Below are 15,415 nucleotides of genomic sequence, written 5' to 3'. Positions count from 1 at the left end.
GCTCTCCTCTTACACAAGCCATGACACACTCGTTCAACCATATTCCATATAATTACTGCCATCCATATAGACCTATGATGTTAGTACTCATGGTGGATGTTAATAAAAGCCTATGGTTATGCTACTCAGTACAGTATGTCACTTAGTGAAAAGAATAGGATCTGCAGCACAGATCCATCATCAGTGTGATTTGGAAGTGGCAGCTGTGGGCACAAACTGCAGTCTGTGAGCTTTGCACTGATGCCATGGCTGTGCTGACGTCAGCAAAGATTAATCTGCCCAGGGGATGGCATTATGCAATTGTCTTGGACACCAGGCATTCTTCTACAGATTGTTCTCCCTCCATCTGTGTGTCGCTGATAGGATCTGACCTGCTGCTCTCTGTACTGGGTGAGAGTGCCAATGCAAATATATTATCAGTTACTATTGCACAGTTATGTCTACATCATGTTTTATGCAACTGCTTGCCAAAGTTAACATGATATACCCACAGACTGTGTTGGAGGAAAAGCAAGTACAATTTACAAACAGCATCATAACAAGGATATAAATGTTAGTGAGGTCCCCCGTTTAGAGATTCAAAAACTTTATTCTTCACAAGCATTTCTACAATAAATTTTTTTCATTTGCTTCTGCAGTGGTGCTTGAAAGTTTGTGAACCCTTTAGAATTTTCTATATTTCTGCATAAATATGACCTAAAACATCATCAGATTTTCACACAAGTCCCAAAAGTAGATAAAGAGAACCCAGTTAAACAAATGAGACAAAAATATTATACTTGGTCATTTATTTATTGAGGAAAATGATCCAATATTACATATCTGTGAGTGGCAAAAGTATGTGAACCTTTGCTTTCAGTATCTGGTGTGACCCCCTTGTGCAGCAATAACTGCAAATAAACGTTTGCGGTAACTGTTGATCAGTCCTGCACACCGGCTTGGAAGAATTTTAGCCCGTTCCTCTGTACAGAACAGCTTCAACTCTGGGATGTTGGTGGGTTTCCTCACATGAACTGCTCGCTTCAGGTCCTTCCACAACATTTCGATTGGATTAAGGTCAGGACTTTGACTTGGCCATTCCAAAACATTAACTTTATTCTTCTTTAACCATTCTTTGGTAGAACAACTTGTGTGCTTAGGGTCGTTGTCTTGCTGCATGACCCACCTTCTCTTGTGATTCAGTTCATGGACAGATGTCCTGACATTTTCCTTTAGAATTCGCTGGTATAATTCAGAATTCATTGTTCCATCAATGATTGCAAGCCATCCTGGTGCAGATGCAGCAAAACAGGCCCAAACCATGATACTACCACCACCATGTTTCACAAATGGGATAGGGTTCTTATGCTGGAATGCAGTGTTTTCCTTTCTCCAAACATAACGCTTCTCATTTAAACCAAAAAGTTCTATTTTGGTCTCATCCATCCACAAAACATTTTTCCAATAGCCTTCTGGCTTGTCCATGTGATCTTGAGCAAACTGTAGACGAGCAGCAATGTTCTTTTTGGAGAGCAGTGGCTTTTTCCTTGCAACCCTGCCATGCACACCATTGTTGTTCAGTGTTCTCCTGATGGTGGACTCATGAACATTAGCCGATGTGAGAGAGGCCTTCAGTTGCTTAAAAGTTACCCTGGGGTCCTTTGTGACCTCGCCGACTATTAACGCCTTGCTCTTGAAGTGATCTTTGTTGGTCTACCACTCCTGGGGAGGGTAATAATGGTCTTGACTTTCCTTTATTTGTACACAATCTGGCTGACTGTGGATTGGTAGAGTCCAAACTCTTTAGAGATGGTTTTGTAACCTTTTCCAGCCTGATGAGCATCAACAATGCTTTTTCTGAGGTCCTCAGAAGTCTCCTTTGTTCGTGCAATGATTCACTTCCACAAACATGTGTTGTGAAGATCAGACTTTGATAGATCCCTGTTCTTTAAATAAAACAGGGTGCCCACTCACACCTGATTGTCATTCCATTGATTGAAAACACCTGACTCTAATTTCACCTTCAAATTAACTGCTAATCCTAGAAGTTCACATACTTTTGCCACTCACAGATATGTAATATTGGATCATTTTCCTCAATAAATAAATGACCAAGTATAATATTTTTGTCTCATTTGTTTAACTGGGTTCTCTTTATCTACTTTTAGGACTTGTGTGGAAATCTGATGATGTTTTAGGTCATATTTATGCAGAAATATAGAAAATTCTAAAGGGTTCACAAACTTTCAAGCACCACTGTAGATGGTGCAATAGAAGATAAAATATAAATATTCACAAATACGGATGCTGTCAGAAGTTTACATACAGGGACATGAATGCCATGATGATAATTTCTTAGAAATGTTCTTTTTCAGAAAGATTGTACAACATGCGTCTTTAATAGAAAAACAAACAAACAAACAAACAAGAATTTGGTGCACAGGTTTTCATTTATTTAGAGTTTTCTGAAATCAATACAGGGTCAAAATTATACATACAGGGTCAAAAATGTACATTCACCCACCTAGATTATTAATTCAGTGGTGCTGAAAGTTCCAAAATGCCTTTTAACTTGCCAATACCAAGGCCTCTTAACTTCCTGTTAATGACTGTGATTGATAACAGCTGGTAGCTTCTCTGTACCAACATAAAAATGGTTTGTTTGACAGCACTCATTGGATTAACCAACCTACAATACAATGGGAAAGTCCAAGGAGCTCAGTGCAGATCCGATAAAGATCAAATCTGAAATGTAACATATGATCATAGATTTACACAACTCAGGAATGTCTCTATGAGCCATTTCTTAACAACTGCAGGTTCCAAGATCATCAGTTCAAACAACTGTACATAAGAAGAAGTAATTGGGAGGTGTAGTCCCTTTGCCCACTTTGCTGGAAGAAGACCCAAACTGTCACCCTCAGCTGAGAGGAAATTGGTTCAGATGGTCAGTAACAACCCAGGATCCATCCAGGCACAGAGCTACCATGAACTGTAAGCTGCAGGAACACTGTCTACAGTCAAGTGCATTTTACATCACCAAGGACCAAGAGGCTGCTGTCCAAAAAAGAAGGTCCTACTTCAAAATTTCCACCTTCAAGCTTGACTAAAGCATATAACTGGCCACATGGACAAAGAAAAAGCCTTTGGGAGGAAAGTTTTATGTTCACATAAAACTAAAAGATTGAGTTGTTTGGCCACAATGCCCAGAGGTACAGAGAAACACTGTACCAATTGTAAAGCATGGTAGTGGTAGTATCGTGTTCTGGGGCTGTTTTGTTGCCAGCGGAATTGGAAGTGGATGGAATAATGAAGGACTACCTCAGAATTCTTCACCTTAACCGAAACCATCATAAACTTGGGCAGGGTGTTCCAACAGGAAAATGACCCCAAATACACATAAAAGTGGGTTATGGAATGGATAAAACAGGCTAACATAAAGCTTAAAACAAGTCCTGACCTCAACCCTATCAAACATATTTGGACTGTGCTTAAAAGCCAGGTTCATGCCAGGAAACACAAATTTAGTTGAACTCTACCAATTCTCCCATGAAGAGTGGACAAATATCCAACCATAATTCTGCCAGAAGCTTGTTGATGGCTACCAAACACGTCTGGTCAAAGTGAAACTTGCTAAGGGACATTTAACCAGATATTAGGTGTGCTGTATGTATATTTTTGGCCCTGTGTTGATGTCAGAAAACTCAAAATAAATTAAAACTTCTGCACCAGATTCTTGTTTGTATGTATGTTGGGCAATCATTCTGCCACAGAAAAAGAACAGTTCAAAGAAAACACTGAAATCCCAATATTGCCATGACATTCATGTCTGTGTATGTAAACTTCTTGTAAGCAACTATTTGTCTTAGTGAATAAATCACAGTACAAATGTGTACCAAGCTGATTTTTATTCTCCATTATGTTATCCTTCCATTCTTCAGTTAGACTGTAAAACCAGATGAATTATTTGGTTTACAAGACAGCCGAAGTCCATTGTTGATTTCAACCTTCAACAATTGGTTTCACAATAGATTAGGAACTTTTCTGAAGTTTGCTTTCATATTTAAAAAAATGACATATTTGCTTAACTTCATATTAAAGGAGTGCACAGTATAAGAAGTATTTGCAAAAATATTCCACCATTTTGTTTGCTTACTGAAACTTAGATTTTTTACAAGCCTCAAAATTGAAGTCATATCACTATTGAGTCGTGTTGTAGTACTTGGGACTGGTTTCAAGACCACTTTTTTAAGGTCTCGCCTTGGAATCGACTGCATTTTTACTCTGTCTTGTCTCGGTCTCAGATATAGAGGACTCCGGATTTTATTTAAAGACCGGTCAAGACCACAACTGTGGAGATTTCACCGGATTGCCTGTGCATTGTTTGATTTATTTGTGACCATCATTACTGTGATTGGATGTAAAACTTCCTGTTTCAAATGCAACCAAATTTTTCAAATTTTGACTTGACTTGACTTGGTCTTGACTCGGTCTCACCCTGCCTTGGTCTTGGTCTTGACTTGATCTCAACCCCTCAAAGTCTTGGTCTTGATACGCTTTGGTCTTGGTCATGACCTGGTCTTGGTTTAGGTGGCCTTGACTACAACACTACTAACTAGTTTACCTAGTTACCGTAAATTACAGAACAGAAACATTCATTATTTTGTATATTAGTATGTATACAAAAAATGTGTTTCCTTTGAGCAAACTTATGCAAGAGGAACATTTCAGTTCTTGGAAAAAAAAAACATGCAGCAATTTATAAGAAAGCACGCAGGTAAACTTTTCTAGTGTCTACATTTCAAGTAAACCATACAGGTGGCAGTGTTTTCACTCCAAGCACCTGGTGGTTACAGCAAAATATTTTGGATGTAGACACAAAAAATACAAATCCTTCTGAAACTGCTGAGGTTCTGGACCTCAGTGTTGTCATTGCTAGTTATGGCCACGGGTACAAATATAATACATTTTGCACATTATTTCTAATGTGTTTGCTGTATTGTATTGAGTGTGAAATACTGTAAAACCTGCAGCCTGAACACATTATGTTTAATCTCTAGAATCCCTTCATCAGTGTGCTTTATGGAGACAGTAAGGAATGCTTTGGCATGGCGGGGTGAGGCCAGACCCCATCCAGGATGTGTCTGTGACTTCACTGCCTAAGGAGTCTCAACTAAAAAAAAAAAACCTTGGACAGAAACAATGGGAGCCACAGAGGCGTTGACATGCCCAGACAGCTGAAGCCTTGTTACAAGCTCTAAAAGGCCCCTTTATTACACCAGTGGGAGCCCAAAAAATACACAGAGGGTCTCTGCTCATCCAGGGATGGATCATTTCATCCTTATTTCCCATCAAATGGATTTTTCCATCAGCTGTCACATAACTCAGCTCTTTGATAGGATTTGGTGGGTGAGCGTGTTCAGGCAACCCTGACCAAGCCATATTGGATTATATTTTGTTTAGAAGGACGGTAACTGGTGCATTATTCAGAATGGATTGAGGATTTTCCAGTAGGGAATGAAAAACCTAAGAACCAGGGCTTACATATAGCATGCACCAACTGTACTATGAAGTATTTTGTTTAAAAGAGAGATGCTCTGTACACATTACAATGCAAAACCACAGTAACCGATCTGCACCTTCTTCTTCTTCTTCTTCAAAAAAGGAAAAATAAGACAAAAATGAAACGTGATTGTTATAGGATGTAATATTGATTATGCTTATCCATAAAAAAATACAGCTTTAGGCATTAGAAGCTGTATATCCTTAAAGGAAAAAACTCCACATGAATCACTTTTATAAAATAATTTATAATTAATGTTATTTTTAATGTTTTTCTTTAAACTTCTTTCAGCGAAAGTTGTCATATTTTCACCGGGTAACTCTTTCCTACGTTACCCACAATGCCGCTTGACTGCTTACTGATAGTGGCATCAATGGGAAGTCACTTTTGTTCAACACTGATGCAGCAGCACTTTAGTCCTTTACTCTGTCCAGCTCTCTCACCTCATCATCTGTACATTCTGTTAAAAAACTCTGAAGCTTCAACTTTCATGTGAATTATGCTAACACCGCTATCATAGTAGTCATCGCTAGTAGATCGCTAACTAGCTGAGCCACTGTAAGTCAGCACAACTGCATAGTATAACTGCATTGCATTCTGGAACTTTGAGTCCAAAATTTGATGTCTGCACTCTTTCTACGTTGGATTTCTTATGGCATGAAATGTTGAGTAAGAAAAGAACCTCTTGCTCTTCTGCTCTTCAGAACTAACAGTGAACCATGACCTTTATCCCTGATGTTTGAGATTGTATAATTTATTTTCTCCCATTAAACACCATTGAACTCCCCCCCGGGACATCACAGTGCGGCACACAGATGCTAAGTCACACGAGAGTAACAAAAATACAGCTCTAACCAACAAATTAGCACTCTAACTGTGAAACACATCACAAATATTTCAATATAAATACACAGTACTGTGCAAAAGTCTTAGGCACATGTAAAGAAATGCTGTAGACCAAAAATGGCTTAAAAATAATGAAATGAAATGTTTTAACATTTAAAAAAATAATATAAACAGCAGTAAGCCATAATAAATAAAACAAAGTCAATATTTTCTTAGTGTGAGACGACCCTTTGCTTAAAAAAAAAATGAGTGCAGTTTTATAAGGAAATGAGCTGTAGGTTTTACTGAGCATCTTACAGAACCAGCCACAGTTCTTCTGGACACTTTGACTCTCACACTCACTTCTTCGTTTTGCACCAAAACCCAGTAGTCTTCATTATGTTTTCTTTTTTCATCTGAAAAGTGGTCTCTTATGTAATATGCTGCTCAGATACAAATATTTTTTCCTGTAGTATTTAATTTTGTGGGCGGCACGGTGGTGTAGTGGTTAGCGCTGTCGCCTCACAGCAAGAAGGTCCGGGTTCGAGCCCCGTGGCCGGCGAGGGCCTTTCTGTGCGGAGTTTGCATGTTCTCCCCGTGTCCGCATGGGTTTCCTCCGGGTGCTCCGGTTTCCCCCACAGTCCAAAGACATGCAGGTTAGGTTAACTGGTGACTCTAAATTGAGCGTAGGTGTGAATGTGAGTGTGAATGGTTGTCTGTGTCTATGTGTCAGCCCTGTGATGACCTGGCGACTTGTCCAGGGTGTACCCCGCCTTTCGCCCGTAGTCAGCTGGGATAGGCTCCAGCTTGCCTGCGACCCTGTAGAACAGGATAAAGCAGCTAGAGATAATGAGATGAGATGAGATTTAATTTTCATTCATTCATTCATCTCATCTCATCTCATTATCTCTAGCCGCTTTATCCTTCTACAGGGTCGCAGGCAAGCTGGAGCCTATCCCAGCTGACTACGGGCGAAAGGCGGGGTACACCCTGGACAAGTCGCCAGGTCATCACAGGGCTGACACATAGACACAGACAACCATTCACACTCACATTCACACCTACGCTCAATTTAGAGTCACCAGTTAACCTAACCTGCATGTCTTTGGACTGTGGGGGAAACCGGAGCACCCGGAGGAAACCCACGCGGACACGGGGAGAACATGCAAACTCCGCACAGAAAGGCCCTCGCCGGCCACGGGGCTCGAACCCAGGACCTTCTTGCTGTGAGGTGACAGCGCTAACCACTACACCACCGTGCCGCCAGATTTAATTTTGTGCTGGAAAATGAACATTTGGACTCTAAAATGTTGTTTTTGTACTGATTCGATAATATAGAAGTCATAAAATAGAACAAAGTTTGTATGAAAAAAAAGGGGGGCCTAAGACTTTTGCACAGTACTGTATTTCATGTGTTTTAGGGCGGACTTTTTCTGTAAATTATCACTTTAGCAAATCAAATAATTTTTTCAACATTATTGATAGAAAGGAAAAAGGTCCATAGCCATAATAAGTATAACATAAACAGGTTACGGTTTGTTTTACACTTTATTTCATGGTGGTGGGAACACAAGACACAAGTAATAAAGTTAGTAATGGGAATGTCATGCCACTCTCATTCTGAGCACTGCCCTTCAGGTATATTGGAATTAAAACAGTAGTTTACAAAGGCCAGTAATGGAATCCACTCAAAGACATAAATAGATATTGAAAATAGCATTTATACAGTAAATATTCTATCTGTAGAGTCCAGAACATCTATTTTTGAGGCATTCTGGGATATTCTCATAAACAGTATTAATACAAATATTAATATCTATGAATTCATTTACATGATGTGGCGATGTGGCTAATATAGTGGCTAAACAGAGAGCATGGAGTAGATTATTAAAGATGTTGACTCTGTCACCGGTGAGTGAAGATGGGTTTAAGGCATTTCTCAGACAGTTCCCATCCAGACAGTGGATGTTCATGCATGTGCTCCATCTTCATGAGCCCAGCACTCTGTCCTTTCAGTGCCCTCCGAGCATGCAGGAGGTCCCTTTTGTTACATAGCCACTGAACATCAAATGTTTTAAAAAAAGAAGTAACCACAAATAGGAAAAGATAATGATAAACCGATGTGGATGCTATGTAACAGAGTATAGATGTTCAGCTGATGCAGAGATACTGGGCTGTTGCGTTTTGGATTGTAACACTAGAAACCCCCTTACTGTACTGTAAATCAAAATATATACCAATATATGATCATTTTCTCCCTCGAATGCGCAGGAATAGAATATGTGAACTGAACAAACAAGTTAGAATTGCTTCCAGTGTGTAATACTTAAAAAAAAAAAAAAATCCATAGATGCACATTATTCATTTACATAGTGACAGGGCTATATAAAACAATTTCATCTGTCTCACTGCTTTAAACAAACAAAAAAAAGAACGAAAACAAAAAAAGGGGAAAAAAACGAAATGAAGGAAATATAGATTTCTCTCCACAAAATAACAACATGATACTTTACTATGAACAGGCTTTTTTTTTCTTTTAGTTTTGGACTTGTATTGAAACTAAAATTATTTCTTACAATGTTTTCAGGTCAGCAGTACAAACAATTGCATCACATTTGTCTTCAAACGTTACAAAAATCATTTTCATAAAACAAAACCCCATGCATTATTATTATTATTATTATTATTATTTATAATAATAATAATAACAATATTATTATTATTATTTTATTTGTTATTGTTTTCAATACATTTGCTTATTCTAACAACTGATCCAGGACCACAGTCAGAAAATGCAAGCATCTAGACATCAAATGCATGGGTCTAGATGTCCCTTTTTCCGGTGCAAGTGCTGACGGGATCGTTTAAAGCGACGTTCGAAGAAAATCCTGCCGAGTTCAGGACTGAATGAAAAATTCCAAGGCTATATCAGTGTTCTTGCAACCGCCCTGCTGTCATCTGTTTCCTGTGGCTCCTGTTTCGTCTCCTTGTGCTACGGTGCCTCCTCATGGCAGAGACTAGTGTAGCAGTAGCAACCATTTCTTGCTTTTCGAGCATGACAGACTGACACGTATAAAACGAGGTCCATCAATTCACTCAAGTCAAACTCAACAAAAAACCCAACAAACAAACAAACAAACAAAAACACCTTAAATCAGAAGAAACATATACATTTCAGTGCAACCTGACAAACTCAATTTTTGCCCTGAAAGGAATAAGAAAGCGCAAGATCAACCAAGGCAAAATGAACTTGACATTTAAAAAAGGTTGCATGCAGCAAGTGGTCATTCTTAAGGATTAGACACGGTGCACAACACATGAGACGAATGCTTGTGACAGAAAAGACTCTCTCATTGCTCACAGTCTCATGTATTATTGTTCTATTCATTAATAACATCTTGTGTCAGTTACTGAGAGTTCAGCTTGATATTTCAGACATTTCTGAAGATCTACCGTATGCAATTTTTTTTTGTCGTTGACAAGCTTCGAAGTTCTGTGTTAGCGAGGAGCTTAAAAACATTAAGAGCAAAGGGGCTGGACCCCGGTTACTGGTCTAATGGGACTTGTCCACTTGTTCAGCTCAGTTAACAGTGACAGTCCTTTGTTGATCAAGTCAAAAGTCACACATGCTTGAAGCGATAGGTATTACCTGCAGCAGAGACTCAGTGGAATGTACATGGTGTACTACAATGCAGGAAATTATGTTATGGCACCCAGAGAAGGCAGTCGAGAGAGGACAAACAGCACCTACCTTATTCACCATTTCAAGTAATGAGCAAGATAATGATTTTTTTTTTCTGGTGTTCTAAAAACAACACCACAAATATAATACATATTTTCTTGTCTTTTGACACCATGTAACTGCAATTTGGGGGGGTGGGGAGGAATTGTAGATGAATGGAGGTGCAGATCAAAATAAACCATATATATATATATATATATATATATATATATATATATATATATATATATATATAATGGAAACAAACCAAAATTAAAACAATGCCATTGTTTGTTTTTTCCAATATAAAAAGCAATGAAAAGTATACAAAAATAGAAATAATTACAGCAGTAGACATGGTGCTGGGAGGAAGGTGGTGCCAGGCTATTTGGCTGAACAGTGTAATATTTTGGGGCTGTTTAAGGCGTCTTCCACTAGATGCAAATCCACGCCGTCGATGATCACATCTTTCACGCAGCCCATGAAGCCTGTGCTGTAGGCCTTGGGGAGGCGGCGGGCCACAGCCATATCCTCAAGACCACCTATTGGGAGGGAGAGAGCAGGGAAATGAAGGAAAGGAAGAGAAAAAGAGAAAGAAAAACATGAGCATGGAGAAGAATATGGAGGAAAATAACAGGAAACACACACACACACGCACACAAAAATAATATCTCATTTTAAATGTTATGGGTTCAAGATATGATGTATTAAAACACCAATCACTGTTAAAGCCAGCCAGAACCAATTTAGAAGTCATTTGAAGGAGTTATTTTAAAGCTGCTGGGATTTTGCTGAATAATAGAATTGTGAGCAACTTGCAGAAAAAAAAATAGATGGTGTAGCGCCTTGTTTCTACTCCGTAGCGCCATCTGAGTCAACACACAGAGAAGATTTAAACCACATATGACATGCTGTATCATACTGACAAAGTTCTGGGCTAATGATCAGAAGATATCCTGTAAAATTCCGAAAAAAAAAAAAAAAAAGTTCATAACCTACTCATGCTCCAGAGTGTGTGTAAATTCATACAGAAGAAGACGAACTAATGTAAACCATGACATGATCAACTTCAAATCATTGCCTTACATGGATGACTGCACCTTTACTAATGAAATACACTGCTTTTTACACAAACACATTGCTTATTTTCTGCCTGATCCAGAGCGACTTCTAGAAGTGCTTTATAGTCTTTATTAAAAACAAGCGAGTTCACTAGGTTAGGAGTAAAAATACCATTGAGGAAATTTTGTGAAAACCAGCTGTTTTATATTATTGGCATTAATTAAAGAAAATAAAAAACAAGCCACACAAATCCTTAAATGAAGACAAATAAATATCATAATTCAACTGTGACAAAAGAAATGCTGCCATATAAAAGGCAGCATATGCAAAGCTGCAAGCCATAAACAAATACCTCAGCTGAAGGAAGATTTAGCAATCATTTATAATAATATTTATTAGTATTAATAATAACATACATTCGGGGTGGCACGGTGGTGTAGTGGTTAGCACTGTCGCCTCACAGCAAGAAGGTCCTGGATTCGAGCCCTGGGGCCGGTGAGGGCCTTTCTGTGCGGAGTTTGCATGTTCTCCCCGTGTCCGTGTGGGTTTCCTCCGGGTGCTCCGGTTTCCCCCACAGTCCAAAGACATGCAGGTTAGGTTAACTGGCGACTCTAAATTGACCGTAGGTGTGAATGTGAGTGTGAATGGTTGTCTGTGTCTATGTGTCAGCCCTGTGATGACCTGGCGACTTGTCCAGGGTGTACCCCGCCTCTCGCCCATAGTCAGCTGGGATAGGCTCCAGCTTGCCTGCGACCCTGTAGAACAGGATAAAGCGGCTACAGATAATGAGATGAGATGAGACATACACTCACTAGCCACTTTATTAGGAACACCCATCCACCTGCTGTTTGATGCGGTTCTCTAATCAGCCGATCCCTTGACAGCAGCACAATGCATAAAATCATGCAGATACAAACCAAGAGCTTCAGTTAATGTTCACTACAAACATCAGAACGGAAAAAATTGCGATCTCAAAGCGTGACTTTCACTGGTGCCAGATGGACTGGTTTGAGTATTTCAGAAATTGCTGATCTCCTGGGGTTTTTACACACAACAGTCTCTAGAGTTTACACAGAATGGTGCGAAAAACAAACAAAAAAAAAACACTGAGTGAGTGACAGTTCTGTGGGTGGAAACGCCTTGTTGATAAGAGAGATCAGAGGAAAATGGCCAGATTGGTTCGAGCTACCAGAAAGGATATAGTAACTCTTAGCAACTCTTTGCAACCGTGATGAGCAGAAAAGCATCTCAGCATGCAACAGCAGAAGAACACACTGGGTTCCACTCCTGCCAGCCAAGAACAGGAATCTTAGAATCAAGAACAAGTTCCTATTAAAGTAGCCAGTGAGTGTATATTATTAAATCATTTCATTAGCATGGAAGTGAGTCAAAATAACTTCCACTTCGCACTCTCTTTTAGCCTTTACATCACTCACTCATTTTGCACTCCTTCGAGATTAAGGAGTTGACCTTTTATGGATTTTTGTGGGTGTCACTAAATGCAAATAAGCTGTGTCATTAGGTGGTGTTTACATTAGACTGTATCAGCGGATCATCAGATTAACATTTTTAAAACAATTCGCGTGCACACAGCAACGCCAATACACGATTCGCGTGCACACAGCAACGCCAATACACGGATACGCTAATCACATGACTAATTAGACGGCACGTCACATGATCCCAGTGCATATCGGGCATGCGCAAGTCACTCACCACTTGCAAGTGGAAGGATGGCAAGCGAACACCTTCTCCAGCAGATAAACACACCTGGCTGTGATGTTCATGTTCTCACTGAGTTTAAGCGCCTGAAGGAGGTAAATAAGTTGAAATGTGTAAATAAACCTCAGTGCGGCTCAGCGCTTCCTCCTGCGCTCCAAATCACTCCGCCCTGAACAGTGAGTGCCCTCTGGAGGGTGCGCACTCCGGCCCTGCGCAGCTCACAGAGCGCGCGAGTGAAGCGCACGAGCAGTGATTTGGGACTGAGCCGCTGTGTGTGTGACCCCAACGCCAGCGAATCAGGAAGGTGGATGTCACAGTGACGTTGTCCAATGACGACGTCAGCTAGAGCTCAGCACAGCGTTTCCTCGTATCTCAATGTTTACACAGCACCGGATCAGATACGAACTGGGTTGAATACGTGGGCCCTGGCGGATTCAAGTTGTTCCGCCTGTGTAGTCGTTTCCCAGCGTTTTAATGTGCACGGTCAGTGCATCCGCGACGAAAACGAGATGGATACGGTCTAATGTAAACATCAGGAACACACTTCGCACTTCATGGTGATTGCAAATCGCATGAGGAAAATCAGCCTTTCCAAAACGTTTGGAAATCCAGCGGAAAATTTTCATTTGGTTTGGCTTACGCAAACATTTACGCACACATTAGCTAAAAGGTTGATAAATGAGGCCCATTGTGAGCAAAAACAAACAAACAAACAACTTTACTGATCACTAATGAGGCTGCGTGAATGTGCTTGTTCTGCAAGATCCTACATAAAGAGCTATCCGCTAGCAGACAGTTAGCAATAACTCCAGCTAGCTAGCTAAAATACAGTGAAGGGATCAAAACTGCCATGCCTGGTTGCTTCCTTTCTGGGTATTTTTTATTACCCAAACTGTGTTCTCCATGGACTGTATTTTGTAACTGATCAATGTATTTTGTTCTCCAGCCTGTCGAAAACATTTGGCTCTACACGGATAATGCTAGCACACTAGCAGAGACAAAAGATTCAGTAAAGAATATACACACAGAAGATGAACAGATGCTGCAAACCATTTACTCTTGCCTGATGTAGCTAAGTCTGATATTACAGAGACTCACACCAATCACCATCAGTCAGTAGCTGATTATTTATGAGACAACTTCACTTCCCTCCTGAATCCTTATTACTGACTTATTGTACTTTCACGTTCTGTTTTTTTTCCTATCTTGAAAGAATAACTAGCATGCACATTATCAATGTGATCAGGCAGTAAGGTGTGCCAATACATTCTATCGATCTATCTACAGTGGGGCAAAAAAGTATTTAGTCAGTCACCAATTGTGCAAGTTCTCCCACTTAAAAAGATGAGAGAGGCCTGTAATTTTCATCATAGGTATACCTCAACTATGAGAGACAAAATGAGAAAAAAAAATCCAGAAAATCACATTGTCTGATTTTTAAAGAATTTATTTGTAAATTATGGTGGAAAATAAGTATTTGGTCAATAACAAAAGTTCATCTCAATACTTTGTTATATACCCTTTGTTGGCAATGACAGAGGTCAAAGGTTTTCTGTAAGTCTTCACAAGGTTTTCACACACTGTTGCTGGTATTTTGGCCCATTCCTCCATGCAGATCTCCTCTAGAGCAGTGATGTTTTGGGGCTGTCACTGGGCAACACAGACTTTCAACTCCCTCCAAATATTTTCTATGGGGTTGAGATCTGGAGACTGGCTAGGCCACTCCAGGACCTTGAAATGCTTCTTACGAAGCCACTCCTTCATTGCCTGGGCGGTGTGTTTGGGATCATTGTCATGCTGAAAGACCCAGCCACGTTTCATCTTCAATGCCCTTGCTGATGGAAGGAGGTTTTCACTCAAAATCTCATGATACATGGCCCCATTCATTCTTTCCTTTGCACGGATCAGTCGTCCTGGTCCCTTTGCAGAAAAACAGCCCCAAAGCATGATGTTTCCACCCCCATGCTTCACAGTAGGTATGGTGTTCTTTGGATGCAACTCAGCATTCTTTCTCCTTCAAACACGACAAGTTGAGTTTTACCAAAAAGTTCTATTTTGGTTTCATCTGACCATATGACATTCTCCCAATCCTCTTCTGGATCATCCAAATGCTCTCTAGCAAACTTCAGAAGGGCCTGGACATATACTCGCTTAAGCAGGGGGACACATCTGGTACTGCAGGATTTGAGTCCCTGGTGGCGTAGTGTGTTACTGATAGTAGCCTTTGTTACTTTGGTCCCAGCTCTCTGCAGGTCATTCACTAGGTCCCCCCGTGTGGTTCTGGGATTTTTGCTCACCGTTCTTGTGATCATTTTGACCCCACGGGGTGAGATCTTGCATGGAGCCCCAGATCGAAGGAGATTATCAGTGGTCTTGTATGTCTTCCATTTTCTAATAATTGCTCCCACAGTTGATTGCTTCACACCAAGCTGCTTACCTATTGCAGATTCAGTCTTCCCAGCCTGGTGCAAGTCTACAATTTTGTTTCTGGTGTCCTTTGACAGCTCTTTGGTCTTGGCCATAGTGGAGTTTGGAGTGTGACT

General features: G+C 40.2%; 1 protein-coding gene across 1 annotated transcript in view; it reads right to left on the bottom strand.

Annotated features, from left to right (window-relative positions):
- Positions 1–7,896: 7,896 nt before the first annotated feature.
- agrn (agrin) overlaps positions 7,897–15,415 on the bottom strand; it is a 584,915-nt gene continuing 577,396 nt past the window's right edge. Inside the window, exon 36 of the mRNA XM_060938311.1 lies at positions 7,897–10,630. Coding sequence (XP_060794294.1) covers positions 10,473–10,630 — 158 coding nt within the window. The 3' untranslated portion in view covers positions 7,897–10,472. The remainder of the gene's footprint in view (positions 10,631–15,415) is intronic.

Source organism: Neoarius graeffei, chromosome 13 (assembly GCF_027579695.1).
Source record: "Neoarius graeffei isolate fNeoGra1 chromosome 13, fNeoGra1.pri, whole genome shotgun sequence".
NCBI lineage: Eukaryota > Metazoa > Chordata > Actinopteri > Siluriformes > Ariidae > Neoarius > Neoarius graeffei.
This window is presented reverse-complemented; position numbering and strand designations above follow the sequence as displayed.